This window comes from Chionomys nivalis, chromosome 17 (assembly GCF_950005125.1).
Source record: "Chionomys nivalis chromosome 17, mChiNiv1.1, whole genome shotgun sequence".
Taxonomy (NCBI): Eukaryota; Metazoa; Chordata; class Mammalia; order Rodentia; family Cricetidae; genus Chionomys; species Chionomys nivalis.
In genome coordinates this window covers 57,095,270-57,110,159 of record NC_080102.1, presented here as the reverse complement: position 1 = coordinate 57,110,159, position 14,890 = coordinate 57,095,270, and the positions used below count along the sequence as shown (strand labels likewise).

Here is a 14,890-nt window from a genome sequence, read left to right as displayed (position 1 = left end):
GGAAGCTCTCCTCTCACCTGTTGCGCATCCGTGTCTGACTGGAAAGTAATATACCAATTGCTGTTGTGTGCAAATTCACAGCTTATGACTTTTGGGCAGTTTTCATTTTTAAACAAAGCTTTCACTTCCTAAAAAAGAAAAATACAGTCAACTCTTGAAATGAAAACATGTGCGGTTATGGTTTAAAACTTGCACCTAACTTTATCTTATGAGCAACAATACAGAAATACTTCAGTTCTAATGGCAAGCTAAAGTTTCCTTATTTAGCTCTCTCCCAAGTCATTTTCCTCCTCAACAGGGAGAAAAGTTTGTTTGTTTGTTTGTTTGTTTGTTTATCTCAGACAGGGTTTCTCTGTGTAACCCTGGGTGTCCTAGAGCTAGCTCTGTAGACCAGGCTGGTCTCGAACTCACAGAAATATGCCTTTTTCTGCCTTCTGAGTGCTGGGGAAAAGTGTGTGTTATTACCACTCAGCAAGGAGAAAAGTTTTTAAGTTATGATCTTTACTAACATAAATAATACCACTCATAATTCTTATCTAATTTAGATATTTTGTTTGTATCAGAATCAGATATGAACTCTGTACAAACATCTTTCCTATAACTATCTAACTTACCAAAAAATGAATCCAGAAAAAAAACTGATTATAACAAAACTGAGATTGGTAAGGCAAGAGTTAATAGTTGAAAAGAAAGTTTAAAGTTTGGTGATGGGGGCTTGTTTGTAGTTAGAAGCCCAGCTCAGGGGTGGCTCTGAGTGCCTACCCTCTCCTCCTTTTCGGCCTCTGGGCCCTCCCTGAGCAGAATCTGGAAGCAGAGGACTGGGCGGCGGCGGCGGGGTGTGTGTGTGTGTGTGTGTGTGTTCGTTCCAGGGATGAACAAGGGGAACCCCTGGGGACAATGAGCATGGCAGGGAGGGAGGGAGGCAGGCGGGGAAAAAAAAAAAAGGCCGGTCAGTGGTAGTGCAGGCCTGTGAGTTCGAGGCCAGCCTGGTCTACAAGAGCTAGCTAAGAGCGAGAAAACAAACATTTCCAGGACTATCAGAGAGAACAGTAATTTAATAATCAAATCAAGCCTATTCTGAAGCTATCTGCATCTGTTTTCATCATTTCAGTCCATTTACTATCTACTACTTGTAGGTTTAGGAAGGCAACATTTCAGATACATAACATGAATGACACTGGACAAAGATTTAACTACGAAGGCATCATATAAATAGGGCCTACATTTTTCTTTTAATTCTAACAAATTACAGTAAGTCAGTAACTATGCAATTCCTTCTTTAATTTATCCACATGCCACATGCAATTTTTAACAAAGCCCTTAGCACAGCAGTTAAACATAAGCTCTGGAATTTCACGAAGTTTCAATCTAGTCTGCCATGTAATCTAACTCACTTTGAAAAAAATTTGAAATTTATGCTCTGGCAATGTTAAGCATGCATGGGCAGCCCGTATATGGTGGTTCTGTTGAACTTGTCCATATTGGGTTTCATGGTCAAAGTTGACGAGGACGACTGACCAGGTTTCTTCTTCAAGAGAGCACCAGACCACATTACAGATGGTTGTGAGCCACCATGTGGTTGCTGGGAATTGAACTCAGGACCTTTGGAAGAGCAGGCAGTGCTCTTAACCGCTGAGCCACCTCTACAGCCTAATAATCTAACTCACACTTGGGAAATTTTTTAAATCATCTTAAGGCTCAGTTACTTTGTCTATACAACACATAACTATGGCTTTGAATAATTGTAAAGTTAGAGCCAGGTGGTGGTAGCCTTTAATCCCAGCACTGAGGAAGCAGAGTCAGGCGGAGGTCTTGGGAGCTCTCTCAGTTCAAGGCCAGCCTCTTCAACAAGACTCCTAAGCACTATAGAGAAACCCCGTCTTGAAAAATCAAAAGACGTAACGTTAGTCAATGATTCCTGGCAGAATTACTAAGTATATATGTGTGTATTTTCAGAAGGGTAGGATTCTGAAGTATGCTGTTTTATTCAAATATTATTTTATTCTCAAACCTGAACCACACTTGATCCTTATGACTGTGGCTTTGTTTTACATTTTGCCAACTAATTCTTCTTCAAAATTTTTTCATCCACTCTTATTACATGAATCCTCCTAGTTAATTGTCAGTCAATACATCCAAAATTAATATTACTGCAATCTGTGTTCTCCTAAGAACACAGACATATACGTCCTTCCTCCTTTATTCTATTTTAATACTTCAGTTTAACAAGTCTAATAAGAGGGTATTGATTTTTACTTTGCTTGCCTACTTTCTCTGATCTAAACAATTAAAAAAAGTTAGTCTTAGCAATAATCAATGATTACCTCTACTGGTGTAGTTTCAGGAATTTCTCTGAGAATTACAATACAACGCTTATGACTGGGTCTCACCTTCTCCCCCTTCTCATCAACTTGTACCATAGGGGAAGCTGAAATTTAAAAAAACCACACATCTCACTTAAAAGTGACAGGTAATGAAATTAATAATGTCATTAAAAATTATTCAGTTCAATTTCTTACCAAATAAATTGTGAAATGCTAAGATAAAATGCCAAAAATTACTGTCATGCTTAAAAAAAGAAAGAAAATGGGGGGGGGTTTTGCATGCAAAGATGATCACCAGATGTTATTTGCTAATCTAAGTGTCTGCAGCACCAACACTGCAGTCAAATGTGCTGAAAAGAATCCTCCAGGGGAAAAAGCATTTATTATTTATATATATTCCATGTATAGCCCCTTTTCCTAGTGATGAGGGACCCCAACATTTTTGTTCTCATACAAAGGATAAGATAAATTAAATAATAACTCCAGGAGTATTTGTCAAACTATACATAGGTCAAAACTCATTAATAGGTTGTGAAATCATAATAAAACAAATGAGGCCATTCCTATACAACAACCTTTACCTGCTAATACTTGCTAGGTGTACAAGATTAAAAAGAACATACATACTAACACATACACACACTAAAGGCTACTTAAAACAATTCCCTGTATAACTAGAAATAAAAATTGTTAACTTTGTAACTATAAAAGAGCTAGCCTGGAGGTGGTGGCACACGCCTTTAGTCCTAGCACTTGGGAGACATAGGCTGGCTGATCTCCATGAGTTTGAGCCAGGACAGGTTCCAAAGCTGAGAAACCCTATCTTGGGGAGAGGGGGTGAAGAAAAGAGAAGGGGAAAAATAAAAAAAGCTAAAGTCATTTACATACATCTCAACACTTCAAGAATTAAATCCGGATCTGTGGTCAGTTTTTTTATTTCTTCCATGTTGGCAACTGTCCATATTGGGATGAACTGATCACTATCCATTTGAGATATCAAGTAAAGATCCTTTGATAAATTTTCTCTGAAAGAAATAAACAAGCAAATATAGCATACATAATTCTTAAAAAGCACCTAAAGCAAAAATGTACCATATTCATGTTTATCACTATGCCTAGAGAAATCAAAGTAGCACAAACACTAAGACGACTTATGAGAAGTTCAACAGTTCTCTTAGCTCAACTTGAAATATACCAACAGAATCATACCAGTAACAACTTCAATAGGTTTTTAATCCCAATGCATATGGGAAAAATGGTAGTTTAACCATAAACTGAATCATAGATATTTAATTTGTTTTTTCATAAACATGCTTGACTACTGAACCTGAAAGGTATTTAAAATTAAAGATTTAAGATACTCTGCTCATAGTTGGCAATACAAGCTATGTAATGTACATGTATGCTATCAAGACCAGTTTAAAATCTTGTCTTTTTGTTTGTATCAAACAGTCATTAAAGTAGAGTAAATAAGAATATCTGTATTGTGCACACCGTCAATCCCTATTCCGGAAGTAGAGGCAGGTGGATCTCTGAGTTTGAGTCCAGCCTGGTATACAGAGCCAGGGCTACAGAGAAACCCTGTCTGGAAAAACCCCTAAACCCAAAACAAACAAACAAACAAAAACAATAACAAAACACACGTACTCTAAATTCTTCTTTCTTTGATGCTGTTCTCATTTTTTAACCCACAGCAATCATCACCTAACTGTATATTGTGTTTGTTGTTTTGTGTCTCCCAGGCAAGATTATGGGTTTCATGAAAGATTTTCTTGATCCAATAAAGCTTTTAAAGCCTTATAGGCAGAGTGGTCCAGGGGTTTAGAGAACTGAATGTTTTCCTATACGACCCGGGTTTGATTCCTACCACATACATGGCAGCTCACAGCCACTTGCTAACATCAGTTTCAGGGGTCTGATGCCCTCTTCTGGGCTCTACAGGCAATGCATGTTTATGGTGTGTAGAAATATGGGCAGGCAAAATACCCATACACATTAAAATGAATAAATCTTTTTTTTTTTTTAAATCTTTTCTATGGGCAAAGAGTAAACTCAAAGACCTTTAAACTAAAATCCAGCTAAGATAGTAATCAAGGTAGTTAGTTATTTGTTGGGAAAAGAGTAACAGAAGATACCAGTAAGATTAAACTCATGTCAGGTGAATCGAGGATAGCCTGGTCTACAGAGCAAGTTCTAGAACAGGCTCCAAAGCTATAAAGAGAAACCCAATTTCAAAAAACAATGAAAACTCACATTTCAACACAAAAGGACAAATTAACATCACTGTAATAAATGTAATAAAAAGTTATTATTTAATAACTTGAAAATCAGAAACCATATAAAAACATGGTTTTTGCACATCTAAAATGTTATAGTTTGAGCAAACTGGAGTTGCAACAACCCCATTCTTATCAGTCAGTATTAAAGTGTTTAGCCAAAGAATCTTTAATTCTCAAAAGCAAATCAAATTGACATGATAACACAAAATACGACAGAAGCAGTTCCAAAAATAATAAGCCAGTTTGTAAGAACCTTAAAATAATTATTAAAAGTATTTTATTAAAAAAAAGGAATTATGCTCACATCTAATTCCAGCACTAGGAATGAGGAGAAAGAAGGACTGGTAAGAATTCAAGATCAGGCTAAGCTCACAGTGAATTCCAGGTTAGCCTTGGCTAGAGTAAAGTCTTATTGTCTTAAGGTCTTATAAAGTAAATAAGTTAAAATCTAATTACATTAGTGTGTGATACTGCATGCTTAGAATTCCAAAATTCCTAGGGTGGCTGAGGAAGGAGAATCTTGAGGGCTGCTTGAGTTGCCTAAGTCTGTCTCAAAAACAAAAGAAAAACATAAAAAAAAAAAAATGAAGTATGTTTCTTTGTAGTAAAATATCAATTACTAGATGCAGAAAAGAAAAATTGGTGGAGTTAGTGCTGGGATAGGCTGAACAATTGCCTAGCACTCATGAGGCCCTGGTTTTAATCCTCAGCACCACTAAAGAAAAAAAAGGTGGGGATGGGGACAAAATAATTAGAAAACCACAAAATAGCCATTTGGTAACCACCAAAAAAAACAAATTATTCATATGAGAACCAGGGCTGAAGATAACAGCCCAGTGGCACAGCACTTAATTGTCGAGCATGTGAGAGGCTCCAGGTTAAAGATCAGGGGTGGGTGATATGTCTGGTATGGTAGTGCATGTCTTTAATCCTAGCACTAAGGAGGCAAAGGCAGACAGATCTCTTTAAAAGAACTACAAATTGAGAACCTGGCTCACAGAATCAAAATTCAAAAAACAAGAGAAAGGTAGCATAAAATCTATGCTTCTGAGCCAGGTGTAGCTGGGCACACACCTTTAATCCCAGCACTCAGGAGACAAAGGCAGGCAATCTCTGAGTTTGAGGCCATTCAGGACAGAACAGAGAAATCCTACCTTGAAACCCCCTCCTCCCAAAAAGTCGATACTTCCAGCCTACAAGGAGCTCGAATGACTGTTTCACCAAATACTGGGAGGAAAAAATGGAAAACACTACATCTGCATGTATGTCCAAATTTTCAATTATTTTCTAACAGCTTTTGTTTTGTTTGAGACAATCTCACTATGTGCCTCTGGCTGTCCTGGAAGTCTCTATGCAGACGAAGCCAGCCTCACCTCTGAGACTCACCAGCTTTTGCCTCCCTAGTGCTGGGATTAATTAATATGTGTGTCATAATGCCCAGCTGTAAATAGTTTTTACATACTGAAACTTTATAGTTTCTAAGCAACAAATATTTCTATGTAATTCTCACCTGTAAATAAGTTATTTTGAAACATCCGCCTAAAAGGACTTCATGTTTAAGAAAAAAAGAAACAAAATTCTTGACCTATTGTTTTAGGGTCTTGCTAAAATTACTCTGTTCAAAAGTTAAAAGAGCCAACTCCTAAAAACTTAAAATTGAGATTTTTTTCCTTCCTTTTATTCTGATAGTTTTTAAAAATTATTTTCCTTTCGTTTTTAGAAAACTGAGACTAAATATGAGCCTAGGAAAAGTATGCAATGGATACTGTCATTTGCTGAGAAAAGATAAAAACAACTAAAGGCTACCCTTAAGTCTAAATAAGAAATATACTCAAGAAAGATAGCAAAACCTGTGACTAAAGAGAATGATAACTGCCTATTGCACAGGTATTTTATATCTACTCATTAAAAACATAAAAAAAATCAATTTAAAAGATCTGTACCGTGAAAAACAGAACTCTAATTGTTTTCTCAGACATTCTTTTAAATCTTCTGTAGAAATTGTTGAATTGCTTTCTCCTGATGGCAGAAAATGAGAGAGAGAAAACTGTTAAAGTTGTCACAGGTAAAACTTAATACATATTCTGAAGTCACCGATTAACTACAAATTAAAATGTAAACAAAACTGTATTATTAAATCAAGTCTAATTTCTTTCAACTTACACTTTTTCCAGCAGTACTTCATATTGACTGAAGCTTCATCTTACTGAGCTGGGGCTGAACTCCGAAACACAGAGAGTATTCATCTAGCATGTGTGTGGCAATGGACTCAATATGCGTTGTCACACACATAGTTCATACATGTCAGTCAGTACAGTGCTTGTCATCATACAAGCATGAACCCCAAGTTCAAGTCCCAGAACACACATTAAAAAATGTCAAATGTGATGACATCATAGTGCATACTTGTACTTCCAGTACCGTGGAGGTAAAAACAGGAGGTCCGTGGGGCTCTCTAGCCAGCTAGCCTAACCTAATGAGTGAGCCCAAAGCCTATCTCAAAGACCAAGGTGGAGAAAAGCACACACGCGCGCGCGCACACTTCTCCAAGAAATAAGGAAGGACATTCGTACAAAAAGTATTTGACTACTATGAAGTTAAACATTGCCCTGATCTCATTTGTAAAATTGTGAGGCAGGCAGATCTCTGAGTTTGAGACCAGCCTGGTCTACAATGTGAGTTCCAAAACAGCCAGGGCAACACAGAGAGACCATTTCAAAAACAAAAACATAAAAAATTGAAAACTAGCCGGGCGGTGGTGGCGCACGCCTTTAATCCCAGCACTCGGGAGGCAGAGGCAGGCGGATCTCTGTGAGTTCGAGACCAGCCTGGTCTACAAGAGCTAGTTCCAGGACAGGCTCCAAAGCCACAGAGAAACCCTGTCTCGGGGGGGGGGGGGGGGAATTAATTGAAAACTACTCAGTTCTTCAAGGGAACACGAAAGAAAACAAGAAACCCCAAACTAAAGGTGATCTAAAATTTAAGACAGGAACTAAAAAGTGGGATAGATTGTGTTTATGTAACTATCTGCTTTACTAGCATTATATCCACTGTGAGTCACACTCATAATTCTCTTTATACCTTTTTTCATTTCTTGACTTGTTTCCTCAGTTGCTTGGTTTTGACTTTTTGAGACAGCATCTTAGGTAGTTTAAACAAACTTCAAACACACTATGTGGGTAAGCATGACTTTGAAGTCCTAACCCTTCTGCCTCTACCAACAAGTGCTGAGATTATATTGCACAGGGTAGGTCTTACTATGTAGCCCAGGATGGCCTTAAAACACAGACTATAAATCCTCCCCGCTAGGAAGGAACACAGAAAAAATGACTAAGAGCAAATGTCCTCTCATGATTCTAGAGAAGTTAAGTAACAAGATGAACCCTAAGCGAAGCATATATAGATCCACCTGGAAAGTCGAAATAGACAAGATTGCCTGACAAAATTGGGAGCATGGGGGTAAGGGGAGAAGGGAGGGTGTGAGGGGAGGGGGGAAAGGAAAGGGGATTGGAGGAGGGGAAGGAGAACTTGAGGGAACAGATAATCTAGATGGAGGAAGAATAGAGATGAGAGCAAGGAAAGAGATAACTTTATTGGGGAAACCATTATGGGGCTAGCAAGAAACCTGGCTCTAGAGGAATTCCCAGGAATCCACAAGGATGACCCCAGCTAAGACCCTAAGAAATAGAGGAAAGGGTGCCCGAACTGACTTTGCCCTGTAGTCAGACTGATGAGTATCTTAAATATCACCATAGAACCTTCATCCAGCAACTGATGGAAACAGAAGCAAAGAGACCCGCATCAGAGCTCTGGACTGAGCTCCCAAAGCCCAGTTGAAGAATGGGAGGAGAGAGAATATGAGCAAAGGTCAAGACTATGATGGGTTCACCCACTGAAACAGTCTACCTGAGCTAATGGGAGCTCACCAACTCCAGCTGGACAGTGAAGGACCCAGCATAGGTCCAAACTAGTCCCTTTGAATGTGGTTGACAGTTGCGTGGCTGGAGCAGACTGAGAGGTCACTGGCAGTGGCACCAGGATTTATCCTTACTGCTTGTACTGGCTTTTTGGGAACCTATTCTCTTTGGATGGATACCTTGCTCAGCCTAGACATAGAAGAGAGGGCCTTGGATCTTCCCCAAAGCAGTGTGCCTCACCCTCTCTGTGGAGTGGATAGGAAGGGTGAAGGGAATGGAAGGAGGGGAGGGAGTGGGAACTTGGATTGGTATATATAATGAAAAAAGATAGTCTGTTCTCTTTTTACTTTTTTAAAGTAAAAATAAAGTTAAAAAAAGAGCATATATCCTCTTATAGTGTGTCATATGCACACATGTATTTTCCATGTGTGCATAGAGGCCAGAAGTTGATATTTGGTGTCCTCTATCATTCTCCACCTTGGAGATAAGATCTCTTGATGAACCTGCTATGGTGGCTGGCTAGGAAGTTCCCAGGATCTGCCTGTCTCTGTAACTAGTACTGGGGTTAGACTCAAATCTACTATGCCTAGCTTGTATGTGGGTGCTGGGAGTCGGGATTTAAGTCCTCCAGCAAGTACTTCACTCACTGAGCACCTCCTCGGCCCTACTATTTCCTCAATGATTAGTTGCTAAACTTAAAATATACAGTGATAAATTAATTTCAACAGTAATGAAGGTTTTTCATTCTAAGTATACATATTCCTCCCTCTCTCCCTGCTTTCTTCCTTCTTTCCTCTTGGGATTAAATGAGCACACCACCACTGCCCCAGTAATATATGTAATATAAATAATTTTTTACATTATTATTTTATGTATATGAGTGTTCTGTCTACATGTATGCCTCTGTATCACATTCGTGCCCAACGCCACTGGAGGACAAAAGAGGACATCAGATCCCATAGAACTGGAGTTATGGTTTGTGATTAGCCATGTGGGTGTGCTGGGAATCAAACCCAGGTCCCCTGGAAGAGTGCTATTAATCAACAAGTGAGTTATCTCTCTCCAGTTTCTGTGGAATCTTGTTTCTGAAAAAATTATTGTGGGCTGGAGAGGTAACTCGACAGTTAAAAAGAATACTGACTACTTTTTGCAAAAGACCCAAATTTGGTTCCCAGCGCCCAAATTGAGAGTCCCACAACCATATGTAACTCAAGCCCCAGGGAGATGCAACCCTATGGCCCCCACAGGCACAAATATATACACATTATTAAAGAAAAAATTAATAGTGTGTAAGAAAATGTGTGTAGGCATGCATATAGCAACCAGAGGACAGCTTTGTTGGGTTGGTTCTTTCCATCTACCTACATGTGGGTTCTGGGAATTGAACTTAGTGTGCCAAAGCACCAATACTCCATGAACGTTTTCACCTGTATATGCAATCTGTTATATAAAAGTCACCTCTCCAAATGCTAAGTGAATAACCAATTTACTCAACTTTCAATGTCATTTACAGGAAGCACATTCAAACCAGCTGCACTATACCATTTATCAAGCCTATATTCAAAGTAGCCAACTGTTAACTATAATATGACCATAAAGTGAAAGGAGACATCACTTTTTTTGTTAATTTACTTTTAATAATTAATTAATTTTGTCTGTGGACCACCATGTACATGCCCGGTCCCTGCAGGGGCCAGAAGAGCACACTGGATCCTCTGGAACTGAGTTACAGACTGCAGTGAGCTGCCTCATAGGTGTTTGAAGAATGTAGAGCAACCAGTGCTCTTAACCACTTAGTCATCTCTCCAGCCTATGGACTTATCACTTTAAATTTTGATACGGGAATAGCAACCCCACATCTCAGAAATTACCTTATAAGCCCCACATCTCAGAAATTACCTTATAAGTCAAACGACTTAGAAATCTATCCTGGGAATGGATATGCACACTAGGTAGAAGCTAGCATGAGGAACTGAACTGAAATCCTAAGCAACCAGGTAAAAAGTTAAGCATGGCTGCCTGTCCCTAAAACCTCAGTATAAGGGGGCACACTAGTGGTCACAAGCTCACACCAGACACACAAACAATTCTAAGTATTTAAAAGGTTAATTAAAGCTAGGAATGGTACTGGACACTTCAATACCAGTACCATTTTGGAAGCAGGCAGATCTGAGTTTGAAGCCAGCTTGGACAACTTAGCAAGTTCTAGGCCAGCCAGGGCTATATACTTCATATGACACAGCCTCAAGGAAAGAGGAATAATTGAAGACAATTGCTTATAGATTTTGTTCTAAATCATAGGGTTATTTGAAGCAGAAAGAGATATGCCTATTACAACTATTTTTCCAAAAGACCCTTTAGAAAAATAAAGTTAGATAAATACAATCTATAGTTCACTTCAGTTCCTTTTAAATTTCCTCCATTTTTATGGCTAGAGAGATGGGTCAGCAGTTAAGAATTTTTTTTGTAACCCCTTTAAATCATATTGACTACTACCTCCAGGCTGGTTGGATCAATGTGGAAAAAAAACAAAAACGAAAATAAAAAACCATTGCAAACAGAATCACAGAAGTCTGTTGCTGACATTAAAGACAGACTCCATATTACGCCTAAGTGAGCTTCAAACTCTCAATCCAGTAGCCTCTGACTCCCAAGTGCATGGATTAGGAGTGAGTGCTACCTCTGCCATCTAGAACTATGTATCCCTCCCCCCACCCAACAGGGTTTCTCTGAGTGGACCTGGCTGTTCTAGAACTTGCTCTATAGACTAGGTTGGCCTTAAACTCAGAGATCCATCTGCCTCTGCCTCCAATGTGCTGGGATTAAAGCATCACCACTGCTTAATATATACTTTTTTCTTAAAATTAATCTCTGAAATACAATACTTATTTTAAAATAAATTTCATGCCGGGCGGTGGTGGCGCACACCTTTAATCCCAGCATTCGGGAGGCAGAGACAGGCGGATCTTTGTGAGTTCCAGGCCAGCCTGGTCTACAAGAGCTAGTTCCAGGACAGGCTCTGTAGCTACAGAGAAACCCTGTCTCGAAAAACCACAAAAAAAAATAAATAAATAAATAAAAATAAAATAAATTTCATGCTGATAAAAGTGATAGAAAAACTGACAAAACTGCAATGATCGACTAATAAATTGAGAAACTCATAACTTTTGAAATTTGGATCTCTTTTAATTACTTTCTCCTGTTATCTTTAATCTCATGCTTTTAACAGGTCTTTGCAAAGACTTCCTCTACAAATTTTATGTCTGGGTACTAGCCAACAGTATTTTTAATAATCACCTAAAAGTTGTTTGGTATACGCTTCTTTTCAAAATAGAAAACAAACTGATCAATATCATGTTTATCAAAACAATGATAGGAACAGAGCTAAGGATATTAAATTCTCATTTTAGCAATAAAAAACAAAGGTTACCAGAAACATCGTATATTTGGTAACTCAGATCTTCTGGTCCTAAAATCATTCCATCAGCTGACTCTTCGATGTCTGTAGTATTTCCTGTGGTTTCACAAGCGGGAGAATACATGACTTCATACTCCTTGCACATATCTTCTGAAAGTTCTGGATTACCTGTTTTTAAGAAACAGTATTAAAAGTAAACAGGAATTATTTAAACCCACCTTCAGTGACTAAGTCATCCTCTAAAAACAATTTCAAGGAACTGTACCAGCTGGAGAAAATTTCCACATTGGCAAGAGTTATTTCTGAACTGGATGGTGGTGGTGCACGCCTTTAATCTCAGCACTTGGTAGGCAGAGACAGGTGGATCTCTATGAGTTTGAGGCCAGTCTGGTCTACAGAGCGAGTTCCAAGACAGGCTCCCAAAAAGTTATTTCTGAAGACAGACAAGTTTTGACTGTATCCAGCTGCTGTCTAATTCCTTTGCATACTTTCCTGGAAGCATCAAACACTATGATGGGTTATCACTTTCCGTTCTTTCTGTTATGCAGATGAGGGAAATAAGCACGCCAGGTTAACTGCCCAACACCAGTGAGTCAACACATCTGATGATGACAGACCCATGCAAATCTTATCAGAACTTCTAAAGGACATGGGCTATAAAATGGGCTAGATGCTGACCCAAAAACAATACATTAGTGACTAAAATCATGTAATATACAAAAAAAAAAAAAAAAAAAATCATTGACAAACTATAATGCTAAGCTAAGCATTCACAAATAACTTCAAATCTTTGGACCTGAAAACTACCCCCAACTGCTTGAGATAAAAGCTTGGTACCCAGTGTGGCAATATTTGGATAAACTGTGACTCACTCCATCATTGTATTAATCTGAGCTGAAGACCTTAGCAGCTCTTAGGAAATGATGGCACCCTAAGAAGTGGAGCCTAACTGAAGATAAGAGCTTTGTGGTGGCAGGTCCTAAGCTCTTTTCTTTCGGGTTCTTTGCGGGTCCAGTGATCAGCAACTCTGTTTCACCAAGAGACTCAAAATGCCCAAAGTGATGGGACCAAGTTACTATGAACTGAACCTCATGAGCCAAAATAAACTTTCTTCCTTAAAGTTGACTTTTCTTGCCGGGCGGTGGTGGCGCACGCCTTTAATCCCAGCACTCGGGAGGCAGAGGCAGGCGGATCTCTGTGAGTTCGAGACCAGCCTGGTCTACAAGAGCTAGTTCCAGGACAGGCTCCAAAACCACAGAGAAACCCTGTCTTAAAAAACCAAAAAAAAAAAAAAAAGAAAAGAAAAAAAAAGTTGACTTTTCTTATATATTTTGTTCAGCACAAAAATGTTAACCAACACAGCAAATAACCAAAGGCTATCTCAAAGTTGTTTGAGCTAATTTAATCATACATTTAACCAAAATTTAAATTTTCCAATAAATACTTAAGACTTACCCTCAGGATGAGATCCAGATGTGGCTGCAGTTTCGTGCCAAGTGCTTTCCGTTACAGGAGTGCCATCTGGATTTCCAGAAGGAATTTCTTGCCATACTTTGGCATTAGGATTTAAACCAGTGCCTTTAGATGTCACCTGCTAAACAATCAAAAAAGATCTGTGTAAATTGAGATCAAGGGCTTTTTTATTAATTTGAAAATAAAACAAAGCAAAATAAAATAAAAACAGCAATACTAACAGACAAACAGTACATAATTATGAGGTCTGTGTTCTCCTACTCAAGGGTCTCTATACAGCTCCAGTTGTCATCAGTCTTTGTCTAAGCATCAGGATTACAAGTACGTACCACAACACCCAGCCAAATACTAGTTTTCGATCCATGTGAAAATAAAACAGTTAAAAGTAACTGATCTGAGATAAGAATTTCAGATTTCGGTGTGAAATATGGCTACCCATGTAATAAAAAATATGCACCTCTAAAAAATATTTTTCTTGTGAAGATAGGGTAGCACTGTGTAGCCCAGGCTGGCCTAGGACTCACAAAGATCTTCCTGCCCATACCTCCTGAGTTTGGCATTAAACGCATGTACTACTATGCCTGGCCTTTTTAAACACTCTTTAAAATACTACCTGAGCAGGTGGAGGCACAGGTCTATACTCCCACACTTGGTAAAGGCAAGAGGATAAGAAGTTCAAGGCTGACAACTATTAAGTTTGAGGTCATGTTGAGCTACATGAACCTATCTCAAAATAACAAACAAAATTTTATTTTTAAAATAAATTGAGGCCAGGCGGTGGTGGCGCACGCCTTTAATCCCAGCACTCGGGAGGTAGAGGCAGGTGGGTCTCTGTGAGTTCGAGGCCAGCCTGGTCTACAAGAGCTAGTTCCGAACAGGCTCCAAAGCTACAGAGAAACCCTGTCTCAAAAAAAAAAAAAAAAAAAAAAAAATAGGGCTGGAGAGATGGCTCAGAGGTTAAGAACACTGGCTGCTCTTCCAGAGGTCCTGAGTTCAATTCCCAGCAACCACATGGTGGCTCACAACCATCTGTACTGAGATCTGGCGCCCTCCTCTGGCATGCGGGCATACATCGAGGCAGAATGTTGTATACATAATAAATAAATAAATCCAAAAAAATTTAAATAAATAAATAGAGAAAATACTATTTTACCCCAACCTATTTGAAAAGATAATAAAATTTATTAAAAGTATTCACATATCTAAAATGTTTCTAAAAGCAATGTAGTAGGCACTCTTAACTGCTGAATTTCTCCAGCTCTCTTCGAATTTTAAAATTATTTATTTACTGCATGTGTGTACACAGAGATCAAAGGATAATACTCAAGAGTTGGTTCTCTCTCAATCGTGTGTGTCCTGTCCTGGGAATCAAATTCGGATTTCTTAGTGGCAAATACCTTTATCTTCTAAACTGTCTTACCAAACCCTTCACTTAAAAATCTCCCCGCCCCTCATATGTATGTGTTTCTAGGAGGCCTG

At 38.8% G+C, this 14,890-nt stretch overlaps 1 protein-coding gene across 2 annotated transcripts in view; it reads right to left on the bottom strand.

The window, feature by feature from the left end:
• The window catches only part of Larp4 (La ribonucleoprotein 4), a 54,786-nt gene that overhangs the window by 24,778 nt on the left and 15,118 nt on the right, over window positions 1-14,890 (bottom strand). The window contains exons 2-7 of one of the 2 annotated variants that reach the window (XM_057791447.1): window positions 13,394-13,532; window positions 11,951-12,106; window positions 6,547-6,622; window positions 3,213-3,349; window positions 2,325-2,428; window positions 18-128 (exon numbers count right to left, since the gene is read on the bottom strand). In XM_057791447.1, the coding sequence (XP_057647430.1) occupies window positions 18-128; window positions 2,325-2,428; window positions 3,213-3,349; window positions 6,547-6,622; window positions 11,951-12,106; window positions 13,394-13,532 (723 nt within the window). The remainder of the gene's footprint in view (window positions 1-17; window positions 129-2,324; window positions 2,429-3,212; window positions 3,350-6,546; window positions 6,623-11,950; window positions 12,107-13,393; window positions 13,533-14,890) is intronic. The other variant, XM_057791448.1, reaches the window with a different exon arrangement.